Source organism: Protomyctophum bolini (assembly GCF_963924005.1).
Source record: "Protomyctophum bolini genome assembly, chromosome: 4".
NCBI classification, from domain to species: domain Eukaryota; kingdom Metazoa; phylum Chordata; class Actinopteri; order Myctophiformes; family Myctophidae; genus Protomyctophum; species Protomyctophum bolini.
The window spans coordinates 15793271-15816499 of record NC_137865.1 but is presented as its reverse complement, the minus strand read 5'-3'; the positions used below and the strand labels follow the sequence as shown (position 1 = coordinate 15816499).

Below are 23229 nucleotides of genomic sequence, written 5' to 3'. Positions count from 1 at the left end.
TTGGCCACAGACCCCCATCTGAAAATATATAGTGCCAGGACCCCCCCCCCCATCTTTTGTTCAAGATCTTTTGAAAGTAGCAGATCTTCTATTTTCAAAGTGTCGATGCCTTGTAGTAGTTAGTAGGGCTTTCACTTCTAGTGATTTTTACTAGTTGACTAGTTGCCTAGTTAAACAACTAGTCGACTAGTTGTTTAACTAGGCCTACCTATTACTGTATGTAAAAAATGTTTTTATAGTGTGTACATTGGTGACTATAATTTATAATCTAGCTGATCTTGAGGCCTACAAAAACGAGGGGAAAAAAATCTTATCAACTAGTCAACTAGTGGATTTACTATACTATAGTCGACTAGGTGAATAGTCGACTAGTTGCTTAAAGCCCTGGTCAGAAGTGGTTGAAATGATTGTTATGCTATATTAACTTGTTTTGCTGCATGCAGGACCCCTAGACCTTATACCTCCTCTGGCTCAGGGACACTCGCTGGTTCTTCAACCACCTCCGTCCCCCAGGAGTTTGAAGTCTTGGAGGTTGCCACCTCCTCCTGAGCTGGTTCCTCCTCCTCCTTCACTTCCTCCTCTCGCTCCTCTGCTTCTGGGTGGGCGGAGGAGTCCTCCTCTGTGCCGTTGGTGGTGACTGTGGGGTCAAACTCTTGACTCTTTTGTCTCTGCATGGCCTCCTGCATCCTCTTCTGCCGGCGCTCCTCCCTCTTGGCCAGACGGTCGATCAGGGCCTGGTCGTCATCTCCAGTCTCGCCACCCCCGGTGGAGGTGGATGTCTCTGTCTCCGTCACGCTACCACGGGGGGACATAAGTCACACTCATTCACAACATTCATTGTCTCGTCTTACGCTGTTGCATGACAGTGTCACTTATGCAGACATTAACTTATCTTCAAACTACAAATGGAACAAGCAATAATATTGTCTGCGTTTTTAAAATGTTGTCAACAACACATGTACTGTATTAGGAGTATCTCTTGTTTAGGAGGTCCGAAGCATAACATTCAATTAAACGCAACATGCACTACATCCTGTAGAGTATTATGGCTCATTTGTAGGCCTACTTTGTTGAGTGACAAAAATGTCACAAAAATGAAAACGTTATTACCTGTGGGTGTTGATCACTTCAGCACTTCCAGATTCCTCTGATTCCTTCATCTTCTTCCTCTCCTCTCTGGCACGCCTCCTCTGCTCCCGAGCAGCTTCTTCGTCGTCATCGTCATTGGCGGCACCGCCACCGGTCAGCCTGAGACAGCATAACGTACAGCTCACATTTAAAATTGGTGATATTAGCGAAACAGCCACAAACCACTGAGAGAAATAATGGACCTTTTTCACAGACATGTCATTCAGCGTAAACACAGCTGCAGCTAATTGAATAATGAATAGTGGGTATAATAAGGTGTACCAGTTAGCGAACTGTGACAATATTGGCTACTGCTTCCTCTTTGGCACACCTAAATCAAACAGTTATTATTTTAATTAGCTGCAGATGTCTTTGCCCTGCTATGTTTGTGAAAGGGCCCATGTTGTGATCCCCACATATTTTTGTAGCTCCGTGTTTCCCACATTATTGGTGATACAAAAGCATTTTTCAGGGTTCCATCTTACTGTAGTAAGACTAAACCATACTTAGTGAGCCAAACACAATATTACTCTGAGTAGAGCTTCTCAGAGTTCACTTTAAACGAGAAAGTGGGGCAGTTGTAGCTGAGTGCATAGATACATTGGTCCGACCTCCCATTACTAACACTATCCCAAACCCTAACCTAACCCTAGCATCAATGGAAGCCACGAGTGATTTGTAACCCAGCAGCACAGGTGATTTGTAACCCTCAGCACAGGTGATTTGTAACCCTCAGCACGGGTGATTTGTAACCCTCAACACGGGTGATTTGTAACCCGCAGCACAGGTGATTTGTAACCTGCAGCACAGGTGATTTGTAACCCGCAGCACAGGTGATTTGTGACCCGCAGCACAGGTGATTTGTAACCCGCAGCATGGGTGATTTGTAACCCGCAGCACAGGTGATTTGTAACCCGCAGCACAGGTGATTTGTAACGCGCAGCACAGGTGATTTGTAACCCGCAGCATGGGTGATTTGTAACCCGTAGCACAGATGATTTGTAACCCGCAGCACAGGTGATTTGTAACCCGCAGCATGGGTGATTTGTAATTTGCAGCACAGGTGATTTGTAACCCGCAGCACAGGTGATTTGTAACCCGCAGCATGGGTGATTTGTAACCCGCAGCACAGGTGATTTGTAACCTGCAGCACAGGTAATTTGTAACCTGCAGCATGGGTGATTTGTAACCCGCAGCACAGGTGATTTGTAACCTGCAGCATGGGTGATTTGTAACCCGCAGCACAGGTGATTTGTAACCTGCAGCACAGGTAATTTGTAACCTGCAGCATGGGTGATTTGTAACCCGCAGCACAGGTGATTTGTAACCCGCAGCATGGGTGATTTGTAATCCGCAGCACAGGTGATTTGTAACCCGCAGCACAGGTGATTTGTAACCCGCAGCATGGGTGATTTGTAACCCGCAGCACAGGTGATTTGTAACCTGCAGCACAGGTAATTTGTAACCTGCAGCATGGGTGATTTGTAACCCGCAGCACAGGTGATTTGTAACCCTCAGCATGGGTGATTTGTAACCCTCAGCACAGGTGATTTGTAACCCGCAGCACGGGTGATTTGTAACCCGCAGCACGGGTGATTTGTAACCCGCAAATAGTCTCGATTGAGTCGTCCTACCGGATAGTCCAGTTTTGGGGTATTCGTGTTTTCGTAGTTTGGGAGAAAAGCTGTGTCAATGTCTTTTTTATATATATATTATGAAGGTCTGACACCAATAATCACTGCGGGACAAGGAGGCACCAGTTTGAAGCGGATTTTATTAACACAAAAGTTCAGGCCAGGGGAATAAACTCAAAGTCAGTTTTCAATAAAGCATTCAAATGTTTATCATTCTTTGTCTCCTTGATTTTCTTCGCAAGTGACAAGTATAAGAGCTTCAGCAAGTATGTGGGTTAGTGGAATAGACTGGTCAAACTTACCACCCGCCGTGTTACAAGCCTCCGTTAGCCCCCACACGGTAACTCTGTCATTTCTCGACCATTTCGGCGGCTCGCCGGAACCGGACCCCCCGGGGACCTCCACACGGAGTTGCACCACTCAGTTCACATGGGTGTGATTTTAGTCGACTAAATCAAGAGTTGATTGTGTGGACTAAACTTGGTTGCATGCTGAAAATAGCCGATCTACAAGCGCACAACACGTCGTAGCACGATGCGTTGTGATCTTGTAGATCGGCTATTTTCAGAGTGCAACACCGGAGCGCAACCAAAGGTGAAATGACTTGTCATTTACTTCTTCCATGTCCCCTGTGGTTAGTCTAGTTTTTATTTGTTGACAAAATTGTCAATATATTTATGTTTTTATTTAGTTTTTATGTAGTTTTCGTCTGTGAAAAAAGGTAGTCGACAAACATTTGACTCATGGTTTTACTTTTAGTCGACGAAATACACACTGGTGTATTGATAAGCCCTGTTGAAAAGCATAGCGGAGATCTTGCACCGTAGCAGACAAACATTTTCCCTCGGGTGGAAGGGAGTATTTCATCGTATCACCTAACCTAAACACATTAGTCCATATAGAGCTGTAATAACATCATGCACATTAAACCTGACTGGTCTCAAAAGGTATTTGAGTGCACAAGAATAACGAGAAAGGCTCTGTTCCTCGGTGAAACACTAACTTAACATTCTTGCCAGTCACTATAATTAACTCTATGCATGAGACCACATGGCCAGAGCCCCGATGCAATATCCTGATCCACATGTCCCATACGCTCCTCCTGACCTCCAAAGAGAAACCATCTAAAGACAGGATGAGGTTCCATGGATGCTGGAGATAGAAGCTTAATAACACACCCTGCATGTGTCTCACATCCAAATGTCACACTGATGAAAGAGAAAGAATACACCTAGTGAGCATCCCTCACTCATTGTCAGTATGCATAAACACAAGTTACACGGTGAAGGGATGGGGAACGTGAACAAGATGATAGGACAGAGGAAAAAGAAAAGGGGGAGATAAAAAGGAATACATTTGCACCTATAAATTACAACAAAAACATTAAAGGATATTAATAACAGCATTCCCCAAAATAGCATGCTGTCAGTAGACTCAGTACTCAGTTCAGTTGGCCATCTCCCAAGGATCTGTGTCCTCCCTTGTGGTATCTCCTATATCAGCTTTCCTCACTGTGTCACTCACGCTCAGTGAAGGGAAAACTGTCCTTACATAAGAAAAGAATATTAAGAACAGGATTTAAAGCATGACAAAGTGTTCCAGAAACAATTCCAGCAATCTCTCCTGCTTTCTCTCCTAGTCTACAGTATATATCTTCCTCTCATTGCATCTGTCCAGACTACAGTAGACGTGCCAGGCCGGGGATGTATCTCTCTAAGCATTACCAGTCTTTAAGAGGCGGGGAGAAAACTTGAAATGGCCCATTGATCGAGCTTGGATATTATTTCCTCTGAATCCCCGACACAATGATTTACAGATGTTGTGAGAATGGGAACCACAAGAATCCTCTCTGTCTCTGTCTCTGGAACAGAAACGATGACCCGAACAGGACGGAAATCCTATGAATCCTCAGGCAAGGCTCTTCCGAATGGAATAGATTTTTTTTCCAAAGAGGAAGTAATTCTATTAAATATTACTCTGCCCAGCATTACAGGTCTATACTGTAAGAGTCCCATTGAAATGTCACACACCGTTAGCGATGACAGACTGTCAGGATGAAGCAGGATGAAAAACACACAGCTGGCTAATTTTGCTAACATTGTTAGCCAACTAGCTCCAGTTGGCAAATAATGAGGGGAAATGGGAAGAGATGGATACAATAGAACAGAGAGAGAGAGAGAGAGAGAGAGAGAGAGAGAGAGAGAGAGAGAGAGAGAGAGAGAGAGAGAGACTGAGGCTGACTGTTAATACTCCACTCAAGTTGTCAGGAGGCTGGAACATTGGGAGTTGAATATCTAGCTCTGAAATAAAAACGGCAGTCAAAACATTCCAGTGTCTGCAGTGTTTCCTTGGATCTTGCCTGCTGTGCGGTTCAGAAAAGGGAGGCAGAGGCAGGCTCAACGACTCTGGCCAGGAAAGGCAGGGTTGCTAGGTTCTGGCTGCAGACTGTGAGAAAGCTGTTTGGCACGCCCCTTTTGACCCTCAGCAGAAGAAAAGGCTGATAAGGCTTCTGAAATTATAAACATTGGATTTTTAATCTGAAACAAAACAAATAAGGGATTGATTCTACTCTACTGACCATATAAAACAATCTGGTAACAGACAAAAGTGTCTCCCTTAGCTCCACATTAACCCAGGTACATATTCCTTGTTTGAGGACATTTTCAAAAATTGTCAAAAGTTTTAAGATTCTATTCATAAATAATGTAATGTGCTCTCTTTATGTTTCAAAAATAGTGAAAATATCCTATCTACAATTCTACATCTCACAATGTGTTGCATTGCAATTTGCACCACAACGTGAGCTTGTAGATTGGCTATTTTCACTATTCCTTGTATAGGGCTTAAGCAGCTAAATGTTGCATATTAGCCTACCATGCAGCTGAAAGGCCATGTCAGAGGCAACAAAACCACATCTATAATCCTGTAGCTAATCCTCATGTGCGGTACTATCCTCAAAGAAGTTATGTCCCTCAGAACGGAAAGATTGAAAGACCACTTTAATGAACAAGGATTGAGCTAGATGTGACACTTTCATGTCAACACATTCCAACCGTACATATTTTCAGCGTCCGGGGCATGTTTTCAATCATTCAATCATCATCTCGCTGAACTATAAAGACAGACAAATTGGTTCTCCTTGTCCAATCGGGAGGTTGAGATCAGAGAGCATCCATTTGAATTAATGGTTCTCTTTGATCAGCTTGGAGGAGCGCAGATGTTTTCACACATTCAGGACTGAAAGTTGCTTCACAGCACAGTGTTGTAAGATGTCATTACATTTAATCTGCCATTTATTTTCATCACAACAGTCTACCCATCCAGCTGTGTGTTCATTCGTTTGATTGGTTGAGTAATTAAGTGAATAAGCCGATCAACAACACAGGTGTAAACAGCGCTGCTCATAACACAGATGTTTAGTGCTGGCAGAAAAGCCCATCTGTTTTGCTGTTTCGGCACGGGCTATTACTTTGAATCTAACAATAGAATCCGCAAGTTCATGTATTGACTACTCAATATATGAGTTTGGTAACACTTTCTATGAAGCCCATGTCTATAATTAATCAAAAACATACTTATATTGCATTATAATCTTTGTATCACACTGTATAATTATAACTATAACTTGCACATAAGTATAGGCGTCATAATTCTTTATAACAATAAAACACGTTATAGATTATAATGCATTATAAACAGTATGTTTATAATGTATTTTTTACTTTGAGTTTCTACACAGACATGATTTGGGAATATACTGTAGGTGAATAGTCAGGAAGCTCTGTTATTTGAAGTTTAAGAGCTTGTTGAACACACCCTCACCCTTTCACCCTATTATTTCACCCCTTTTTGCCCTGTTATCGTTGGCCAGTAAGCATCCCCATTGGATCACTTTGATTTCTCAGTGCATTGAGGAGCCCTGGGAGAGTCCCAGCTTCTATTAACCAAGAGGACACTGGTTTACAGTATGAGAGAAATCTCCCTTTTGTGAAAAGCAGAGATGTAACAGATCAGAGGTAGATGGACAGACAGGGAGAGAGTGATCCAGTTATCCAGATCAGAGGTAGATGGACAGACAGGGAGAGAGTGGTCCAGTTATCCAGATCAGAGGTAGATGGACAGACAGACAGAGAGTGGTCCAGTTATCCAGATCAGAGGTATAGATGGACAGACAGACAGACAGACAGACAGACAGACAGACAGAGAGTGGTCCAGTTATCCAGATCAGAGGTAGATGGACAGACAGACAGAGAGTGGTCCAGTTATCCAGATCAGAGGTAGATGGACAGACAGACAGAGAGTGGTCCAGTTATCCAGATCAGAGGTAGATGGACAGACAGACAGACAGACAGACAGAGAGTGGTCCAGTTATCCAGATCAGAGGTAGATGGACAGACAGACAGACAGAGAGTGGTCCAGTTATCCAGATCAGAGGTAGATGGACAGACAGACAGAGAGTGGTCCAGTTATCCAGATCAGAGGTAGATGGACAGACAGACAGAGAGTGGTCCAGTTATCCATCAGCACAGGCAAACCACTCTCTATAACGAGTGGGCAGGTCAATGGAGGTCATCAAACCGTCATCTCCTGAACACCATCCAAGTCCCGTCTGTTCACGACAGCTCCACAATGTATACTTTAGTCTGTAACATATGGATGAGGTCAGACCCAAAGTCACTCAAATGGTCCATTATGCAAAAGAAAGGAAGATTGAACCGACATAATCACGCACATATCACTCAAACATAGAAATACAAACTTACATGTACTGTATAAGCTAGCTTTGATCACTTTGCATCTGCTTCCAAGCCCTTATAAGGATATTAGATCAAATTGGAAATTGGTGAGGAGAGAGTCCTTGATTTGTGTGTGTGTGTGTGTGTGTGTGTGTGTGTGTGTGTGTGTGTGTGTGTGTGTGTGTGTGTGTGTGTGTGTGTGTGTGTGTGTGTGTGTGTGTGTGTGTGTGTGTGTGTGTGTGTGTGTGCGTGTGCGTGTGTGTGCGTGTGCGTGTACATGTGCGTGCACGTGCGCATGTGCGTGTGCGTGTTGCTTACACACTTGTTTAGGAATTTGGCTCACTGTGTCAAAACTCCACACAAGCCAAATAAGAAACAACACTTAGGGATAAACATCTCACTTCTATCTCAAAACAAAGTATAACATTTTTCTAACAGAATGATAAAGACATGCACCATTTGAATGGCTCTTTCAGAGCAGAAACTCCACACTGATGATGTACTTGATACAAAACACTGCTTTCTTTAGTGCTTTGTATTTGTATTAGCTTTTATTGTTCTTATACAGGCTTCTGTGAAAGACTGTTCCAGTACTCAAATTTCAATGAACTCAAGAATAGAAAATCTTCAGACAAAGCTTGTTTACTCTTTTCCAACATGATTTTACAACAACGTTAAATTCAAAACACACAAAGAAATACAGTACAGTAACCAATACAATATGGTACTGTACTCACTGAAGTACTCACGGAAACAACAAATAATTACAGTAACATTTGAGTGCCATGGTAAAAACAAAAGATAGTATTGTATGGGATGGGGTGCACTGTACAGTATGTATGGTTTATGGATCCCACATTCTTCTGTTAGGGTCTGACCACAATCACCTCATCCACATCACAAGCAATGTCCCTGGCTAGGCAAGGAGGAAAATAGGAGAAAAAATGTGTGCTGTATCCAAGCCTGGGCTGACCCCACCTCAATGTCTCCACATGCCTCTTCCACTCCTTGCAGAAGTGGGTATGTGGTTCATACACTTTCCAACGGCAAGCCGAAAATAATCCCTCAATAAGATAGAGAAATAGGGAGTACGTGGGGACTAGTATACTGTAGAACTGTGAAGTTATTGTTGTTGGTGAACCAGTCAGAGCAGCCCGGTGGAAACTAACATGAATCCAGATGACAATAAAGTTAAACCCATGGCCTGCTTTTATCTGTAGTACTATAGGTAGTGTGCAGTAATTCGTACTACTACTACTACACACACACACACACACACACACACACACACACACACACACACACACACACAGCCATGATGTACAAGTACATCACCCCGCTATGATGTACAAGTACACCCCCCAGCCATGATGTACAAGTAAAGTACACCCCTTGGACATGACGCTATATGTTGCAGGGACCTACACCCAATCCAACATTTTATGCTGAGCGCCAAGCAGGGAGGCATTAGGTAGTACCACCATTTTTAATTTGTATAGTCATTTGGGATTTAACCCCTACCTCCCAATCTCAGGGAGGACAGTCTAATCACAAGGCCATTGATCTGGCCCTGTATCACAGTATAGTACATTAACATATACTTGCACATAGTCATAGTGAAGGTTGTTTGACTTTAACTGCGTACAGCTCCGCTGCAAGTGTTGACGCAAGTTGCAGCAGAGTGTTGATAGACTGACACAGTGACACGGATTTGAAATGTTGTGTGATCTGTGATATTTGCTCTCATAGTTGATGAAGGACGACGGTGTTATTTGCCAACACTATATTGACAGTGATCAGTTCCTGTTCATGGAGGGGGGAACAGATGTTGCCTTCCACTCTATAGGTCGCCCATGGAAGTTCTGTAGAAAATGATGTCATTGGTTAGGTTATTTTTTGTACATGCTGTACCATGAGACTGTACACACAGTAACATCAAAACTAGATTCTATGTATGTCACAGCGTTGTATTGTATTGTATTTTGATGCAGACTTGATGCGGTCTGGTGTGGAAATGTAAAGACATACCTGTTCTCCGGTCTAAAGGTCCATGTTATGGATGCTACTGCGACTTCATTGTACAGGACTTTCTGCCAGGCCTCCCTCATCATGAAAATCCGCTTTAAATTAGTGTGATCCTTTTGAAAGATAATCCAAAGTGGCGATCAACAACAACAGAGCGGAGGAGGAACGCGCCCGCTGCGCGCCACCGCAGCCATTGAAATGCATTGGGCCTCAATTTCCTAGAATCCTTTGCATGCCAGTGCGACGGATGTTTTTTCCGATGACGTCATCAAAACGCATCACCTATCCCACTCTGTCTGATGGATTTGGTTCCTGACTTTTTCTCCTATAAGGCGAATAGGCCATTGACTAAATGTCCATTTCACTCAGTTTTAGTGGTTCTTTCAAGACCTACCCAGTTGAGCCCACTCTGACATTTCAGCCTCGACTCCCCCATTTGGTTCCTAATGATCAAAATTCAACAGGGGATACAACAAGGATATTTAATATGGGATTATTGTGCCAAATAACCATTATAATTTATAAATGGGGATGTCCTCCACCAGAAGTAGTTGAATGTAATGAATGCTCAGCCACTCAAACATCTTGCCCTGGTGAGGTGCAGACATGCATCACATTTTGTTTGTGAGCAATAAAGTAAGTCAGCCAGACAGCGTTGAAACTAATGAGGCTTTGAATTATGATGCTGTGGATAATGAAAAAGGTATGTCTCCAGTTCTCGTGCTTTAGTCTGTGTGTGTGTGTGTGTGTGTGTGTGTGTGTGTGTGTGTGTGTGTGTGTGTGTGTGCGCGCGCGCGCGCGCGTGTGTGTGTGTGTGTGCCTGCAGTGGTGGAAAAAGTATTCAAATGTTTTACTTAAGTAAAAGTATCAATACTGCAATGTAGATGTACTCCGTTACAAGTAGAAGCCCCGTATTAAAAATGTACTCAACAAAAGTACAAAAGTATCAGCATCAAAATGTACTTAAAGTAGTACCCATATTGCAGAATGTTCAAAATGTGTACAAAATCTTTAGAAAATAGCAGATCTACAAGTCCACAATGCGACACATTGTGAGATCGGATATTTTCAAATGGACGAAATGGTGGTTTTCTAATGAAAATGAAAATCTCCAAATTAACTAAAGTTTACAAATAATTGTAGTGGCGTAAATACAATATTTCCCTCTGAAATGTAGTGGAGTAGAAGTAAAAGTACTGAAATTCAAAAAATGTAATACTCCAGTAAAGTACAAATACCTCAAAATTGTACCTAAGTACAGTACTTGAGTAAATGTACTTAGTTACTTTACACCACTGCGCATGTGTACATATCTATCTGATTGTGTGTTTGAATGCACGTGTCCATGTCTATGTGATTTAAAATAATTATAGGCCTAACATGAAAGCACACTTCCATTACTTACACTTTATTGACTCATCCTTCATCTAAGAGATAAACAATATGAACATGACCACTACACGACACTAGAGCAGTGTTTGTTTGTGCGTGTGTGCGTGTGCAGATGCACATACATACAAAATGTGCAAATACACTATGACTATCACGACGACACTCATTGAATAAAATCAATGCGAGACACAGTGGAATACGTCCTGATGTGAGTTCACTGAGTTTACGATTAGGCCCCCAACACTAACAGAGCTACCTAAGTGCCTGACTGAAGTGAAAAACTGAGCTTCCCAAAAAGGTGTGTGAATAAAACAAACGTAATATGAAACTCAGGACACAAAAGGACAAGAATTTATAACAATCATACAAAGTGTTGTTGCAAATGTCAAAGATATGTCATTTATAAAAGAGCCTGTAGGTCACTCACTTCTCTGACTCCTGACGACTCTGCTCCCTCTTCTGTCTCCTCAGCTCCATGCGGCGTTCAAAATCATCGTCCATGATGTCCAAAGGTTCTCCTTGTGTTCACGCTGAGACACAAATCAGACACAAATCAATATTGACCAATTGTACTATAGGGTCACCAAATGTAGCACGGCTCCTAGTATGACTGTAAGCCATCTCTTTATGATGGAGCTCAAACGATTGTACTCAAAGGAAGAGTTTAACAGTATAACAGAATGACACTGAACTGATTTCAATGGACTGGCCTGATTGCAGAACAACATGCACCGCCATATAGGCAAGACCATATGCAACAGCTGAGCTCCAACGTCATCAGAGACGCATGAAGCCAAGCGACCACCCAAGACAGCATTATGGCACGTAGTTAAAAGAGCGCCTGCTAGTTTACAATACCTTGACAGTAGCTGATGTTTAGTCCATGGACAGCAAGCTCCCTCTTCTCTCTCCCTGTATCTACTTCTCCAGTCTGGTTTATATCTCAGCAGAACCTTCTGCAGCACAACAAATTCCTGCTTGCTCTTTCAACAGCCTTAACTACCAGAAAAGGCAAAGCCTGCCTCCTCTTTCTCAGTGTTATACTCAGTCTCCCTCCTCCTCCTCCTGCCTGACTCTCTCTTTATCTCTCTCTCTCTCTCTCTCTCTCTCTCTCTCTCTCTCTCTCTCTCTCTCTCTCTCTCTCTCTCTCTCTCCTTCTACCTCTTGCTTCCACTGACTGTCTCTATGAAATATATTTCTCTTGTTTTGTCTATTTCTTTCCCATTCATTCTTTCAAATACCCTCTGTGACCTTCTCTCTCCCCACCCGACGTATAGCTTACACTCTATGCATTATTTTTTTGTGTCTTCATATCTGAACCCGTTTCTCTCACAAAGTTCACCACTGACCGGCACTGTCCATATCTTTCCTCTGTCTCCCAGTTAATCAAATGAATTAATTGATTAATTTGGATTAAATAATTCACGTCAGATTTGCATGACATGTATAGGTTTTCATAAGGGCTCGTTGCATGCAGAAAGAGACAGGCACTCGTCTTTGGAGAGAAGGAGAACCCACAAGCGCATTCACGTTGATGTTGTGTGGGAACTGGGAATGTCACACATTTTATATATCTCCATATATGGAGCTGGCCTGTTCTGACATCACATCACAACACTTCATACTGGGCATGCCTGACACAGAACTCCATATATAGGAATAAAGGGATACAGGGAGACAGATACAGAAATCGCCATATATGGACATAAAAGGGACACAGACAGATGGGTGGAACGGGTACTCTGACACGGGTACAACGGGTATTGCATAGCCGGGTGGGGCATCTCCAACTTCCATCGTTACCGACTCTGTGCTCTACAGCCGGGCACCGTTCTAGTGTAGGTATTAGGTAATGGCATTAAATTCAACTGGTGTCTTTTATAGTTGATGCCTTTTCATGCAATCCACTGCAATAAAACCTTTTTACTCATATCATACAGTACAGTCTCTAATTTGTTTATGTTACATTTCTGTTTGGGGGAGGGCAAGATGAGGGACACTGGGTGACGGACTGACGGTCCATTTAGAGTTTCAAACCTACTATTTAATTTATTCAAGTTAATACATTAGAGAAGTAACTTTGCAGTTTCAGCATGACCAAGTGAGTTATAGACTTTCTGTCTTGCATTTAAGGCACATGGGTGGAAATCATAAGGCTAAAATTATGTCTGTGATTGTGAGATATATACATTCTAATCTATGCATGATCTTAAACTGTATTGCTTTGGCACGACCACAAAATGAAATTGATTTAGCATGTCTCCAGTTTCCGTAGCTTTCCACTCAACATCCTCAATTGACAGATAGCTCCTTCTTCCATGTGCCTAAAGCCCTGTAAAGTGGCAGGGGTGTAAGACGCATAGCTTCATAATATAAACTGCTAGACATCGGCCCAGCTGTTAAAAATAACAATTTCTCAACAGATCTTTTATTATTATTACATAATGCCTTATCTGCAGGTAATCAAAGAAGACGGGATATACAATATTTCTCAATCATTTGTTCAAAGGTCATTACCATTACTAAAAAATAAGTCCTTCAGCCTACTAATGCCTCCATTACCCCGCCGTCTAAAACCAGCATCCAATATCCCATGCTGGAAATGAGGGAGGTGAAGACTGTAAAGTAGAAAAATACACAAAAGCAGCGTGATTAAACAATTTGACTTTGTCTTGAAATTACTGTAAGGTATAACTGGGAGGCAGCATAATGCTATACAATGCAGTGGGAACAATTACAAACAAACAACACAGGTCAACGTGACATGACAGTGATATTAGCTGCTACCAACTAGTGGTAAGTGGACGTACAGGATGAGGCAGAATAATTGACAGGGCTGATTGGAAGGCTGCGTTGCAATGCAATATTACTACTACTACTACTATTTGTTTTTCACTTCATGGTACTAAGTAGTGCAAGTTTTGTTTGCGCCGTAAAATGATGTAGTCTCCAGAGTGTCTCTGTCTGTGTAAACAGAAAGAAAGATCTACAGCTATTAGCAACAGTGGACGTTTTTATTTTGTTTTGTTTTCCATTATACTGTAAATGGTCAAAATATTATCTTGGCATCACTGCCTTTTACCACTAAATACTAAAATATGAAATATGGGTTTGTGAGGTTTCACTTTAAGAGTGGACAGGTATATCATTATCGTTTACTTACGTAATATGGGCTACAACAAAAAACCCGCTGCTTAAAAATAACGTTTATGAATATTCCCTTTCCATGTCTTACTATTGTTGTGTAGAGTTTTAGTTGAGGCTCTATGACATTGTATCCTCCTAGTGTCAAGCATGAAAAAGTATGCATGCATGTGAAACACATTACAGATACCGTATTAGGCTATAGATAAAAGGAAAATTCTAGTATGTCGCTGCCAAAGTATATAATCCACATCCAATCTACATATGCAGCAATCAATCTGCAGCCAAATACAGTACAGTAATAATAAATCTCTATAAGTTTGTATGGGCAGGGGGTAATTTTCTGAATCTCAGTTAGTTATAAGGTCATAAAACCCTGGGCCAAGACACTAACTCCTTTCACTAGCTGATAGAGAATATGCTGGAGATGCATGGATATAGTAAAATGTTCAGACAATATGCTGTCAGTAGTGATGCAGTGTAATATTGTGTTCAGTCCTCGGATTCCTGAGGAAAAAGAATATTCCAATTCCTTATCAAATGGTTCTGATGACAGTAATGCCGTCCTGTTTAGTCCAGGTTCTTTTCCAGTTGTGTGGACGTTTGACCCACTGCACGCCCATGAAAATGTCAAATTATCCAAAATTTACCTGCACAGCTGTGTTTAGTTCATATGGACATTTTGCATTTCAAATCTAATGAAAATAAATCAAAAGCACCAGCGTGTTCTTTTTATTTACAGCCTCAGCTTTCTTACTACGCATTCCTGAACATTGTAGATGACAAGACTGACTGATTGACTGTAATGCAATACAGAATTATTCACATGCACACTTGTTCATGCTTGACACAAGGAGGACTGACTAACTGTGATTGACTAACGGTGATGAAACTGTGTGATTTTGTCCACGACACTCTGTTCTTATTTCAGAGGATTATTATTTCAGATGATGTGTTTCAGATGATGCTATAAACAGTGTCGTGCAATGAATGAGGAGCAAGCACGCCTGTGGGTTTCAGCACAAACTGAGTTCAGATGCACACATTTTCTGAAAAACTTAAAATATATATATAAAATATTCAGTATTTCGATATTTATATTCATGTTAGCAGCCCATGCAACCCCCTTCCCATACAAACCCATTGTAACTTCAAACTCCATTTTAACCATGAGAGATTCATCGAAAACACCCGTCCTTTTTTCAGGTGACTCACTAGTGTCCTCCTAATACGTGAGGGGGCCTCCTGTGTTTGATCATTTACTGTTTTCATTTATTTTTAATAATTGTTTTGGAAAAGAATAAGGAGCAGGAGGAGGCCAGAGGACACGAAATAATTATTAAAAGTAAATGAGAAAAACTCATGCCCCTCACGTATTGGGAGGGCAGTATCAGTCACCATAAAAAAGGACGGGTGTTTTCGATGAATCTATCCTGGTTAAAATGGAGTTTGACGTTACAATGGAATACGTGGCAACTGAAATGAATATCAAATATCTAAATACTGAATCAAGCAACTTAAAAACTGCGGCGTGGTGTTCAAATATCCCTTTAACTTTTTGTGTTTTTTTCCCCACAAATCAATGCCCTACTACAGCCTACTACTTGATCAAACCTAAAAACCTAAAAACCTAAACCTACAGCGTCACACAAAAGTATCCAAAATAGCAGATCTAGTAGATCTACAAGCTCGAAACGTGGCGCGAAGCGACGCATTTTGAGCATGTCGATCTGCTATTTTTCAAAGGGGAACGTAGAAACAGAGCACACAGGTGTATGCTGGGGAGGTAATGGGATTCCGAAACAACAGAGAGGCAGCAGCAGACAGCAGAGTAGCACAGTATAGCGAGGAGGCAAAGCAAGGCATGATCAGGTAAGCAGGGAGGTTTAAATAGCCCACCCTAACCAGTTGAAGAGTGCATTTCAATGAATCACCTGATCAGGGTTGTCACACTACCTCGAGTTGTCCGCCTGAACTATAGCTCTGCAGGCTTTGTACCATTCAAATGGGCCTGCCTGAGTTACAACTGTACTTGGAGCTTGTATATCTCTGCTATTTATTTATGGCAAATGTTCCCCCCAGAATAGGCATGGTTTCAAGAGTTGGTAAGGTTTCCAGTTTGCAGTGGGTTTGCCGTTGTTCATGTTGGACCCCTATTTACTTCAATTCATGAAACATTCCTTTGTTGTGGGATTCTTAATTCGATTACGGCATGCGACAAAACAACAACAGTTCAGCACATCACAGGGTAAGTGATTGATAGTGGGGAAAGGCCATTTTGGGGTGTAGTATCCTTTTAAGCCAGTCACATGCTGTACAGTAGCAACGTCAGTAGAGCACGATCACTTCCACTGGGAACATTCCTCTCTATTCTGTCCGAGACTGTCCCTGTAGTGAGACAAGACGATGACTTCCACTGGGAACATTCCTCTCTATTCTGTCTCTGTAGTGATACAAGACCTCTTCCATATTTTACTAGAGCATGTCACTATCCTTCTCAGCCCCCCACTAATGGTAGGGGATATGGGTCACGTTGATACACCAAAAAGATTGGACAAGCTGTAACGTTTTGTGTGGGTGGTCTCGTTCATGTAATGCAGATGAGGCCATAGAGTAGACAGTGGTGAAGGAAAACATTCAGCATCCCGGCACACGACGAAGGAATCCGACTGAGTACAGGATCTGGAATTCTGATGAAAGCCACATTCTGTCTGGGATGCACTGGCATTCAGGAATGAGCTTTTCCATCGCTGTCTCCCCACTCTCCATCTCTCCGACACACACAAACATTCATCCTTGCTCCAATTCTTTATCTCTCTCACTCTCTTTCACACACAGACAGAAAACACACGCACGCACGCACGCACGCACGCACGCACGCACGCACGCACGCACGCACGCACGCACGCACGCACGCACACACACACACACACACACACACACACACACACACACACTGTAGGAGACTGCAAACCTTTGAGTCGTGTTTTTCTGACACATCATAGTCCATGCATTTAATTGTTTTACTCGCATTAATAGATTTCTGTCCTCTTGATAACAAGGCACAACTGCAAACAATGTTTTTCTTTTTTTTTTGCATAGAGGACTGACATCAGAACCGAGTCACTAACCGTGTCAACACTCGAAAGAAGGGGCCAGCAGCTGCTCAACTCACGACTCCATAAAATGGTCGTAACATTGACATTTCAGTCAGTAAAAAGGCAGTCCAGCCCAGAGCCTGGTTCTGTTTACACTGACCATATGAGGCAGTGTAGCCGCGTGTACACAACAGTATACAGACTTATAAGTGGCAGGCTTCATCGTCTGCCCTTCCTTTTATCTATATGATCTGTGAGGTCTGAAGAGCAGCCCACCAGTGCTGAACACTGGCCGATAATGGGACAGGACACAGGAGTGTATGACGGTTTAGATTTCCACAATGACCAATACCATATACAGTCACAGAGGCTTGAAAACACCATGGGCCAGAAGGGATCTTTTTCTGCTTTAAAATGTGAAGCACAGGCATTACGAGTACACATAACAACTCCTGGAAAATCATGGCACTCTTATCCACATTAAATTCCCAGGAAAAACAAAAGAAAAAAAAGTTTATTACATTACTTTATTAAATATTTTTGGACAACATTTATAAAAAATATTACTAAATCCAAGTGGTTTGAAGTAGGTGGTTATTTCCGAGGTCTAAACCATAATGATATGTAACAGTAGAGCCTAAGAATGACTGCCAGAGACAGTGAGGGGTCTGGCCTGGCTATTTTCTTTGGCAGGTTAAATTATTTAAAGGAAGGAAATCACTTAATAACATCCAGGTATGCTCATATCTGACCGAACACATCTATCAAGACATAATGTTATAACAGCTTTGGCAAATCTCTGTCAGCTGTCAACATCCGCCATGCTGAAGTTTACACCAGAGAGAGTCACTCATTCAGTAGGGCCTACACAGCAACATTCACAGAGTTAAATTAACAATCCGGATTTTGACAGCCTTTCTTTTATTAACCGTGACTCGCTGTCCAGCTGCTGTAGGGTGCTGACTGCTGAGTAAAGAATGTTATCGCACGACTTGGTCAAGATGCTTGTCAGATGTCAGTCTGCAGGTTGACAAGGTCAGGAATCCAGGGGCTCACAGGTGCAGAATGCAGATGGCCAGCCAGAGTTACCATTGTAGATACACAAACGAAGTGCAATCTCTCCCTCCCTTCCTAGCATGCGTGCTCCTTGACTCAAATCAACCCCTGTCTCCTTTCCTTGCCTCCTCCTCCATGGTCCTCCATCATCACACAAAGTGTCCCTCTCAGCGGTGATGTAGGAGGCATTCCAGCTATGTGCACCCCCCTTTACCCTGCATGTAGAGACAACATCAGTCAACTATCCAATCAAGGGCACCTTGTGCCTTGCCACTGAACACACATAGTCTAAGCCCATCCATTTCCAACACTCATATAGTGTCAGTAATGTCTTCAATATCATTTTCATCATCATTATTTATAGCCACAACCTTCCCTAATTCAACTGACTATGCATTTTGTTTTGATTGACTGCTGCTTTGTCTGACCCCAGTTTCAGTCATCAGACATGTGACACACTGCTATCCATCACTCCCATACAGCCGTTCTTATATGGGACCAATTAAGGGTCTGGGGTGTGACAAAAGCTGGTTTGTGTTTGGGAGCCTGGAGGTTGGAGCAGTGTGGACGTTATGGAGCTGCAGACAAAGGCTGACCTGCAGGCTAACAGCTCACAGACATGTCAGAGTGCTGCTCCAGTCCTGTTTGGGTTGGCTTGAGTCCAGAAGGCCAATGAGGCTCCACATGTGCGGGACTCGAAAACTCCTACTTTGGCTGCCGGAGGCAACTGCCACACACGCACGCATGCGCACGCACATGCACACGCACGCACGCACGCACATATCCACACTATTCCCTGACACTCAAGCTTAATATGTGCATGACTGCACACATACTACAGCACCCATACAGACGTGCACATGCACACGCACATACGCACATACTCAGGCACGCACGCACGCACGCACGCACACACACACACACACACACACACACACACACACACACACACACACACACACCACATATCATGTCACAGAATGATAACATGTATCCATTCATCATGGAGCAGGTGATGTTTTGAGAAGCGGTGTGTGTGTGTGTGTGTGTGTGTGTGTGTGTGTGTGTGTGTGTGTGTGTGTGTGTGTGTGTGTGTGTGTGTGTGTGTGTGTGTGTGGCACTGGCTTGGCATCATCTCCTCTCACAGCTCATGTACAGCAAAAACACACAGATAAATGGAAGACTTCACAGCAAAATGATGATGATGAAGATCATACTACCCTCTGCACCGCAATAAACAGTTTTGCTGTGTGCTTTCTACAAAGCAACTCTTTTGGCCTGTAGAATTCTCCTTCTGATTTTGAGCAAACAGTGATGTATGCATCTCACTACCTTGAACAAGGAAACAAAAAGCTCACTTTACGTAAACCGTAAAAGATACTCACTAATCTCCTCATTTATGCATGGGCAGCTTGCTTCAGCAGATCCCCCCCCCCCCCTACTGTTGTAGTACCCCGTCCTCCTGTCATAAGGTATAGTCAAATACACAAATCATTTCACGAATGACAGGCGGCCAGCACAGATTCTAAATGATACATCTGTAACTGATTTGACTCTCTGGGCATGTCGCCCTAGCAACTCCCCTCTGTGGCCTGGCTGTTCAAACTCACAGCAAGCTGGCACGGGACCCATTCTCTCTCTCTCTCTCTCTCAGCTATCTTTACAATTTTCTCTTATTCTCTCTCCCCCCGCCATCTCTCAGCCTTCACCCATGGTCAGTCTGTTCTCATGCCACTGGACATTCATCACTGGCTTACCATTTGCAAACTCCAACTCACCAGGCACTGCATGCTCATGAATATTCAAACAAGAACTTTACAATCAGTCTATTGTCGGAAACGATTTGGTTTGGTCTGCAGTGGGGTTTTTTTGCGATATTCAAAACTGTATTACAGACTAGGGTTTCAGTTTCTTGCTCATGGAGACATGGAGAAACACAAACAGCTGTTGATGGACTGGACACACTTATTTGTCATGGGGATCAAACCTGTGACCTTTGAGTTTCAAGACGAGTCATCCATAGTTAAAGCTGCAATATGTTTTTTCATGTCATACACAGAATTAGAACCCAGCCTGAGCTCGCTCATTTAGCTATAACGGAGAGCTGGTTTAGAAAGGCACGGTATTTCGCTTTGAATTTCATGCAATATCTGTGTTCCTACGTACCCTACCACAGGATCTTCACCAGTGTTGCCAGATGGGAAATGCTGAATTATTGTACCGGAGGCTTAAGATTATCGTATCTAACTATCGTACACAGCAACAACAAAAAAGGAAATTGTGTATTTTGTGTAAGAAACAACCTTACTCCTATGAGGCAAACACTTATGTTACATGGAAGCAGGCAACTTCCTGGAACTTACACAAATAAAAGCCTGGAACTGGACTGGACTGGTAAGACACGACCAGTGTTTTTAATGCCTCCAAGTCAGATCTCCTGATTTGCTGACTTATTTTGAAAAGCCAAACCGAATCCCGAATCAGCAGCCAGGGGATTTAGTGAATTCACACACTTTTTTGTGATATGGGGAAATGATCGTACATTATGTAGCCCCTAGAGGGAGGCATAGGTCAATATGTGACGTCATAAGTGACAGGGGTATTTAAAGCCTTTCTGAACAGGCAGGTAGGTAGCAGGTCAGAAATCCATGGGGCCTCACAACACTGCCAGTAAGTGTTGGTGAGAGGGGATGTGTGAGCCGATCTGTCAAGGGGTAAGCCTGTTTTCTTGTCTTTTGTAAATGCACTTTTATTATATTGGGTCCTGTCTCAAATATTTATTAGCGGGGTTACAATTAGAATTTTTTTATTATTATTGATATATCTTACAGAGGCTAAAATGATCGTACAAATACGATAATTATCGTACATCTGGCAAGACTGGTCTTCACCTCCAACCACCGCAGTTGTGTTAGTTATATTGTGTGAACATAATCTACAGATTGGTTAACATTTTATTCACTAAAGATGTTGTGAATTTCAGCATTCAAATGTGTTAGTTCAGTCAGGACAACTCATAAATGGAATATATATTTATTGAATATAAAATGAGCAATATATTTATTAGGGTTTGGCGATTAATTGGATCTGCTTTTTAGGTACTCTGATCAAGCGCATCAGTCCCAACCATAGGGACTTCGAATCCCCCGTACCTAAACAGCAGATCCACAACGACAGGTAGTAGCTGGGGTGGAGGAGGGTGAGCAGAAAAAGTTGAAGCAGACAGCAGCGCAGCAGTACCAGTATGCAGCAGCAAACAAGCAGGATGAGCAGTGCAAACCTCCAGTTTAAATAGCTGGTATGAAGCTGGAATGAGTGTGTGATTGGATGAGTGAATCATGTGAATGAGAACGTGATGCTGAACCCAATGAACCATGCATGATGCCCAATGAACGATGCATGATTTTCCTGACTGAACTTGCTCTGTGCATGTCTGTGACAGGCGCGATGCTCATGTTCACTTCTCTTCCGCTCCACAAGGACACACCAAATTGGTTCAGGGGTACCTGTGGTAGTGCCTCCCTCTCACTTCCTTCCACCACAAACGGGCCTGCATTCCATTGTCCCTTTGTCTTTAAACACATGCACAAACGTACGCCTGTGTGTTTGTTGTGTGTTGCTGCATGATGTTTTCCATGTGTCTGAATTTGGTTTAATGTTCCAGTGTTACTTTACTTCCAGTGATGTGGCTTATGTTTAAGAATAATAATTTGAATGGATATTTTGACTTAATATTAGGAAATTACTAAATGCTTGGCTAATTATTTGAATGATACAATATTAAACGTATAATATGATTTTTTACAATTTGATGTTTTATATGGAAAGATACTATAACTTGTTTCTTTGTCTGTGTAGAACCATTTCGTTTTGGCCTCAGTTTGAACTTGAAAACCTAACAAAATTAATACAAACACTAATACCCTAATACGGTTGCTAAGCAAAACGTTGTGTTTATCTCCTACTTTCGGCACACAGCACTGTCGTTCGACGGAATATAAATGCCTCAGTACAAGGAGAGGAAAGTCCTGCAGTTTGGAAGGACATTATGTTACGTTGGGACATGCCATCATCATCAGCCAAAATCATCTGGAACTTAAGTAAATAATATAAACATATGTTCTCAAACTGCCGACATCCTACTGTACCTGCTCTAAATGTAATTTATTTACCAAGGACTCTTCAGTTACCTTACATGAAAATGACATTAGGAGGACAGAGCAACGGCAATAATAAAGTGCTCGCAACAGCTGCAAAACGCAAGAGAAAGCTTCCTGGAAGTTGAGTGGGTTGGTGCATGGCTGCATGCGGGTCAGAGGACGCACGCAGTGCAGAGAGTGCATCCAGGCAGAGTTATTGGACATTTACGTGTTTAAAGTGTTTTCATGTCAAGAACCCTATCATCTTAAAAAGTGAACTAGACAAATGTATTCTAGGGCAATCATTCATGTTCCTGGAATAGCTTTATGAATCATTCCCTTCATCAACTGTCGATTAAATGTACCTAACGTATGTTGTTTTAACTTGTCAGATAAGTGACCAGTGCCAGTATTTTCCATAAAAAGGAACTGAAAGCCTTTGTTGCTTAAGGACTTGGCCAAAGAATGGCTCAAGCTGCCAGCTGCAGGTTCTAATAAATGTTACGAGATAATAATGCACCACAGTGTGCAATAGAAGTTTAAAGACTTCCAATAAAATCCCATAACAGTTTCAACACTTAGTTCTCCCTTGTGAATTTGTGCATTCCAGAATGTTGTGTACAAACTATATGTTATATTTGTATGATATCGTGGCTTTGTAACGACCAGCTGGATGAAGTCTTCTTCAAATCATTTATGCCAATTTATTAATCACAGATGTCAAAGTGAGGCACTGTAAAGCTTTGTCAGGAAATATCCTCCAGGTTATGTTTAGATCAACTTTAGTCATTATTTCTTTACAATCATTACAGTACTATCCAGTATATCTCTGCCAGGATGGGTGATCTACCTATAGGGCTGCGTTAGTTGTCAGTTG

At 42.3% G+C, this 23229-nt stretch overlaps 1 protein-coding gene across 4 annotated transcripts in view; it reads right to left on the bottom strand.

Annotated features, from left to right (window-relative positions):
- The window catches only part of cald1b (caldesmon 1b), a 47509-nt gene that overhangs the window by 18567 nt on the left and 5713 nt on the right, over positions 1-23229 (bottom strand). For 3 of the 4 annotated variants that reach the window (XM_080762467.1, XM_080762470.1, XM_080762469.1), the window contains exons 2-4: positions 11343-11445; positions 1111-1248; positions 462-795 (exon numbers count right to left, since the gene is read on the bottom strand). In XM_080762467.1, coding sequence (XP_080618593.1) covers positions 462-795; positions 1111-1248; positions 11343-11416 — 546 coding nt within the window. In that variant the 5' untranslated portion in view covers positions 11417-11445. Of the gene's footprint in view, positions 1-461; positions 796-1110; positions 1249-11342; positions 11446-11773; positions 11911-23229 lie in introns of those variants that run through there. The other variant, XM_080762468.1, reaches the window with a different exon arrangement.